Below are 7,206 nucleotides of genomic sequence, written 5' to 3' on the forward strand. Positions count from 1 at the left end.
AATGGTAATTTTCCTCAGAGTATGAGAGTAATAATGCTCATATATGTTTTTCATGAACTAAAACTTAGGCACAGGTCTAACTTTAATTGTCACTGATGATTTCAACATGAGCATACTGTTAGTGATATTGAATAACAGAGCGCCTCACTGGATTATTAATCCGCTGTCCAGGACAAAGCGTCTATATTTCACTGTGTAACCACGCTGCTATTAACATGAGCTCTCGCGTTATGACCTGGGGTTTGTATGTAATGGCTGACGCTGCCACATTTATTACCCAGTAAAAAACACATACATTTCAATATGCACACATTAAATAAACAAGTAATTAAATCTAGGAATGGTTGACAATATTGCAGGAGTGCACACTTCACTCCCGGCGCATCACTCCGATGCGCATTTCACCCATGGCTTAATCATGGAGCCAAACCCGATAAACGGGTTTGCTGTGTTTAAATAGGGTTGTCCTAAAATTCAAATATCTGGTGGCCAATAAGGAGACGAATACAAGTCTGACGAGGCTCATTAAATGCAGAGTGGGAGTATCATGTCATAGCTAAATTTCTGCCACAATAAAATTCCTGAAAAAATCCCCAGCAGCTAACTATACTGGGGATTTTTTCAGGAATTTTATTGTGGCAGAAATTTAGCTATGATATGATACTCCCATATTATTATCTAAGTTTGCTGGCTGGAATTGTTTTTTTCTCTGGTGGTAATGGTGTTTTAGAGCCTGTACATCCTCCTGAAAATGGAACGGAGATAATAGGTATTTGACTGGCCATCCCTGTCAAATGACGGGCGGCCGGTCTGCATTTAATGAGCCTCGTCGGACTTGTATTCGTCTCCTTATTGGCCACCAGATATTTGATATCTGCACTGTGGGGGCATTTATGTTTCTGGCACTGGGGGCATTTATGTATCTGGCACTGTGGGGGCATATCTGCACTGTGGGGGCTTTTATGTTTTGTGGCACGGGGGGGCATTTATGTATCTGGCACTGTGGGGGCAGTTTTGTATCTGGCACTGTGGGGGCATTTATGTTTTGTGGCACTGGGGGCATTTATGTATCTGGCACTGTGGGGTCATTGATGTATCTGGCACTGTGGGGGGCACTTATGTATCTGGCACTGTGGGGTCATTGATGTATCTGGCACTGTGGGGGCACTTATGTATCTGGCACTGTGGGGGCACTTATGTATCTGGCACTGTGGGGGCACTTATGTATCTGGCACTGTGGGGGCACTTATGTATCTGGCACTGTGGGGTCATTTATGTATCTGGCATTATGGGGGCACTTATGTATCTGGCATTGTGGGGGCATTTATGTATCTGGCACTGGGGGCATATCTGCACTGTGTGGCCATTTATGTATCTGGCACTGCTGGGGGGCATGTCACGTGTAGCTGGCACTGCTGGGGGGTATGTCACGTGTAGCTGGCACTGCTGGGGGGCATGTCACGTGTAGCTGGCACTGCTGGGGGGCATATCATGTAGTGTATCTACTAGGCGTCTGTGGCTAGGCAATGTGTCTAACGTGCTCTGCCTGGCGCAAAGTGTATAGGAGGTTCTACCTGGTGCAATGTGTATTAGCTGCACTACTATGTGGTGTAGTGCGAATTGCCACTATTATGTGGTCATGCACCTTCCCCACGAAGCAACGCCCCTAAATTTTTGCTGCACGCCTTCGGCGCGCACTGTCCCTACTTCTGCATGTGGGTGGAGGAGCACCAAGCATTACAGTATGTACATCATTTTGCCCTCCTAACTTAAAAATGTGCCCTCCTTGTGATCAGCACCCTGCCCTAAACCGTGAACACTATCATGTGTAGCTGGCACTGCAGGGGGGCATATTGTGTGTAGCTGGCACTGTTGTGGGGGATGTCATGTGTAGCTGGCACTGCTGCGGGGCATGTCATGTGTAGCTGGCACTGCTGCGGGGCATGTCATGTGTAGCTGGCACTGCTGCAGGGCATGTCATGTGTAGCTGGCACTGCTGCGGGGCATGTCATGTGTAGCTGGCACTGCTGGGGGTATATCATGTCTATCTGGCACTGCACATTATGTGTATCTGGCACTACACTGGAGACATTGTGTGTAAGGAACACTACTGTGGCTGTTCTGTGTAAGGCTGCTAATTGTGTGCAAAGAGGGGGTGTGAAAATATATTTATTTATAGTTTGATAATATGAAGTTACGAGGCCACGCCCACTTTCCCGGGAGGCCACGTCCACTTTCCCCGACGCATAGGGGTTGAGGGGCGCTCTTACATTTTCTCGCTCAGGGTGCTAGTAGGCCTGGAGCACATGTGACAGACGTGACAGAGTCTGGAGACGCCAAGGAGAACGTTCTGCTGCCTGCAACATCCTCCAGCATGACCTGTTTGGCAGTGGGTCAGTAATGGTGTGGGGTGGCATTTCTTTGGGGGGCCGCACAGCCCTCCATGTGCTCGCCAGAGGTAGCCTGACTGCCATTAGGTACCGAGATGAGATCCTCAGACCCCTTGTGAGACCATATGCTGGTGCGGTTGGCCCTGGGTTCCTCCTAATGCATGACAATGCTAGACCTCATGTGGCTGGAGTGTGTCAGCAGTTCCTGCAAGATGAAGGTATTGATGCTATGGACTGGCCCGCCAGTTCCCCAGACCTGAATCCATTTGAGCACATCTGGGACATCATGTCTCGCTCCATCCACCAACGCCACGTTGCACCACAGACTGTCCAGGAGTTGGCGGATGCTTAATCCAGGTCTGGGAGGAGATCCCTCAGGAGACCATCCGCCACCTCATCAGGAGCATGCCCATGCGTTGTAGGGAGGTCATACAGGCACGTGGAGGCCACACACACTACTGAGCCTCATTTTGACTTGTTTTAAGGACATTACATCAAAGTTGGATCAGCCTGTAGTGTGTTTTTCCACTTTAATTTTGAGTGTGACTCCAAATCCAGACCTCCATGGATTAATAAATTTGAGTTCCATTGATAATTTTTGTGTGATTTTGTTGTCAGCACATTCAACTATGTAAAGAACAAAGTATTTAATAAGAATATTTCATTCATTCAGATCTAGGATGTGTTATGTTAGTGTTCCCTTTATTTTTTTGAGCAGTGTATATAATGTGTGTGTGTATATACTGTATAACTCAAAATTACCGTAAACTCAAATATTATATAGCTTTGTAACAACATTTGCACTGGTTAAGGAGCAATGCAGTGCATATACTGCAGGCACACGTAAATAATTTACATTAAAGGGAACAGTTATGAAACTCACGTGTGCTACTTTGCATGTATTGCTGCGATGTGTATACACATACTTGTCCAATGTGAATAATATGATAAAGCATTTTGAGCTTCTCTACGATGACTAGCTTGCACAGCTTCCATACATCAGTATGTATACGCTTGTATTATGGTGATTAGAAATCCAGGGAGCGGGAGGTGAGTGCTGCATGTTTCATGGAGTGATTCTACTTGTACAGCGCAAGAACCCTACTGATTGGTCATAGTATGTATATATTTATTGGGGGAGTTTATTATGCGAGTGGGGAGTGAGCAGTGGCAGGTGCTTCTCTTTCCACACTAACGTAATAGGTACCGTACTAACACGGTACCATTATCTAAGGGCCAGATATCCCCTGCTGTGTATTCTCTCCCAACATACTGTAATTATGGAGAAGAGCACTTGTCTAGCTGAAAATTATTATTTTGTTTTTTTAATCTGACTTTATTGTCATTTTAACAGGTAACATCTGTGCACTGCAAGCCTGGTGAAACCGTGGGTGAGGGGGATCTACTGGTGCACCTTGAATAAATCACATTCACTACAAGACTCCATCTGACACTTTATAAACAAATTTCTTATAAATCTGTCCCAGATACATGTTTTGAGATTACATTCCTACAAAACAGATTTTGTACAATTGTATTTATTACAAATATAAGTGGGATGAATAAAAAAAAAAAAAACAGTGCTTAAAATGTTTTCTTTGTGTGTTTTTATCAATTGTGTACAAATGAAATACACACATATCCCATCATATGTTAGACTGACTTCGTCCTGGACAGAACTAATCTATTTTAGGCCAAGGTACAAAAATCACTGATGCTTCAGAACATTTCTGATTCTGCCGATGATGAACATTTATTGCCAATATACAGAATAAAATGTTATTTTGCCACCACTTTACTATCTTGCATGGATATTGTAGGGATAAATGAGAAATTGGCTGATTGTTCTTTACAGTGCAGTACCTATTATTCTAAAAGACCTAATAATAAGTGACGCGAGCACCTAGACCAGTGGTTTCCAAACTTTTTTGAATCACGGCGCCCTAGAATATTAGAATTTTTTTTCACGGCACCCCTAGGCCAAAAATTTCTTATTGAGAAATTTAGAAAGAAATATTACATTAAGTAGATCGCGTTTATAGGTCATCCTTAGGGTCAGTTGTGTGGTGAGGGACAGGATTTGCTTCTGTTTGGCCATATATTTTATGACTGGCAGCCACCAGCACTGGTTTTGCCTATTATATTGACCATGAATAATTTGAATTGGTCCTGGACCACCAACCCAGGGCACCCCTGCAAGTGTCCCGAGGCACCCCAGGGAGCCACGGCACACAGTTTGGGAACCTCTGACCTAGACCGTAAACTGAGAGTTGTCATTGTAAATATGTAATATTTATAATTATCAGCCTTGTCTGTATTATACTGTATATGGAACTTGGGTGTGGTTCATAGGGTCGACCACACTTAGGTCAACAGTGTCTAGGTCGACCACTGTTGGTCGACACCTAAAATAGGTCGACACAAGTATAAGGTCGACATGACAAATGGTCGACATGAGTTGTTGTTTTTTTTATTTCTTTGGTGTCGTTTACGTCGTAGAGTGACCGGGAACCCCAATTAGTGCACGTGTCCCCTCACATAGCTCGCTTTGCTCTCCATGCTTCGGGCAAGGTGCCTCGCTCCGCTGCGCCCGGCACAATTGTGAAAAACTCATGTCGACTTTTTGTCATGTCTACCTAGAAACCATGTCGACCTACTGCATGCCGACCAATAGTGGTCAACCTAGAGACCGGATACCATGGAACTTACAGTGATTGGTGCGAGTACTTACTGCATGCAGAATCAGGAACTGGCAGGACCCTAGATCTCCATAATACAAAGACGTGACTGTAATAGCTGAATATGACTATAGTCAGGAATAGTTTATAGTAATGATTATAGTTCGGACAACTGCTAAATTATTTTTTAAACATCTGCTAAGAGGTATGTAGGTCTTACATATAAATCTAGCATTACTGAATCAGCCAGTGTCGAAAACAGTTTGTAATGTAATTTTATTATATAATTGGAAAAGAAGAACCCTCTGGTGCTCCTTACAGGGTCTCTTTCATATCTCTCTAGGAAGCTTGTCATGTACTGCTAGTGTTTTATGACAAATTAATGTTCACACTTGAGTGTGATATTTTTGCATGTAATTTTGAGTGATCATGACATACAGCAGAAATACCCATTTTCATAACAGCCCCCATATGCCATTGGTAAACGTAGCATGGCTAATGGTTAGTAGGGGTGATCTCAGTCACATTGAGGTATGCCTTGGCAATCTGAGGCGCTGTTTACTTTGTAAAAAAAAAAAAAAAATTTTTTATCATGTCTGCAGTGTCCTAACATTATGTTTTGAGAGTCCACCTCCCCTCCCTTAATTTCAGAACAATAATTTATAACCCAGTCATACAAGTGCCTTAGGCAGGATCTGCTGGACACACCTGGGGACTGGTGTACATGTATTGGGAAGAGATTGTTATTTATTAGATTGGCAGCAACAGGGCAGTAACTAGTTGTGTGCCAACGGTGCCTGGCACACAGCACATATGCAACAACAGCCGCAGGCCTGCGCTGCAGTGTGTGTCCACGCTAGGTAGCTGCAGCGCCCGGCTACTTGTTACAGTGTTTCATAGAACAGTATCCGGGCAGCGCTGCCGCTTGTCGTCTGCATGCTCTTCCCCTCTGGGCTTCCCGCTCTGTGGTTGCAGCGTCTACTGTAAGGTAAAGTTGTGTGCTCCAGAGAGAGGGAAAGACAATCGACACACACACTCCCTTCTACCTTGTACCATGGATACTTCTATTAGATGTCTTTTGCAAAGTCGACCCTATAACTCCACCTGGAAGAATTTATGTCATGTCTCCTGATGCCACTTTAAAAACCACTGAGGCATTGTCAAACTATCTTCAGCTAACATGGTTGCCTGACTAATACAATGTCAAGTATTTCTATCAACTTGATTTATATAATTAAATGAATGAAGCCATCAAATCTATTATAACCTATTACTACTTGTAATACATCCGGCTAATAAACTACCTTGCTTTTAAATTATTTTTAACTATAAACCCATTATCTTCCCACTTTTACAATTTGACAAACATTTAACATTAGTATAGACCAGTGATGGGGAACCTTTGGCACTCCAGCTGTTGAACATCACATCCCAGCATGCCTTGCTACAGTTTTAGCATGGCCAAATAGCAAAACTGTAGCAAGGCATCACTGGTATAGACTATTTCCTAAAAATTTTTGTTGACACACTTTTTGAGATAATCCTAATCAAAAATTACAGTTTGAATTTGGAAAAAGTTTTTCCCCACAAAGCCTATTGTGTTGTATATCATAGGAAGGGGTATAAAAAACACAGTAAAATGACACCACTCCCATCTGTCTATCTTAATTAGGAGAGCTGCTATGGTGATTTGACAATATGCTGGCTGTGCGTTTGACAGATTTTTTAAAACTTTACATAGTCATAATTTGCAAACTGCATAATATGTATTTTTCTTAGACTACATATATACTCTCCATGTACCAAATTTGAACAAAATCTGATCTGGTAACGTAAAGTTTAAACAAAAAGTGTGTTGATTTGATGCAGAATGACCCACCTGGCATAATGTGGGATCTACCTTGCATAATGTGTGTCAGTGGCTCTGTCTGGCATAATGTGTATCAGGGTCTCTACTGTGGTGTAATGTGTGTAAGGGGTACTTCTGTGTGGTCAAATGTGAATAGCGGACACTACTGTGTGGTGTAATGTGAATTGGTACTATTCTGTGGCCATGCCCCTTCCACAAAAAGCCACACCCCTATTTCTCATACGTCCTAGAGGATGCTGGGGTCCACTTCATGACCATGGGGTTTAGA

General features: G+C 43.2%; 1 protein-coding gene across 3 annotated transcripts in view; it reads left to right on the top strand.

The window, feature by feature from the left end:
- Positions 1 to 3,980, top strand: part of PCCA (propionyl-CoA carboxylase subunit alpha) — a 972,421-nt gene extending 968,441 nt beyond the window's left edge. For all 3 annotated transcript variants that reach the window (XM_063953234.1, XM_063953233.1, XM_063953232.1), the window contains one exon: positions 3,745 to 3,980. In XM_063953234.1, coding sequence (XP_063809304.1) covers positions 3,745 to 3,813 — 69 coding nt within the window. In that variant the 3' untranslated portion in view covers positions 3,814 to 3,980. The remainder of the gene's footprint in view (positions 1 to 3,744) is intronic.
- The last annotated feature ends 3,226 nt before the right edge of the window (positions 3,981 to 7,206 follow it).

The sequence above is a fragment of the Pseudophryne corroboree genome, chromosome 2 (assembly GCF_028390025.1).
Source record: "Pseudophryne corroboree isolate aPseCor3 chromosome 2, aPseCor3.hap2, whole genome shotgun sequence".
Classification (NCBI taxonomy): domain Eukaryota; kingdom Metazoa; phylum Chordata; class Amphibia; order Anura; family Myobatrachidae; genus Pseudophryne; species Pseudophryne corroboree.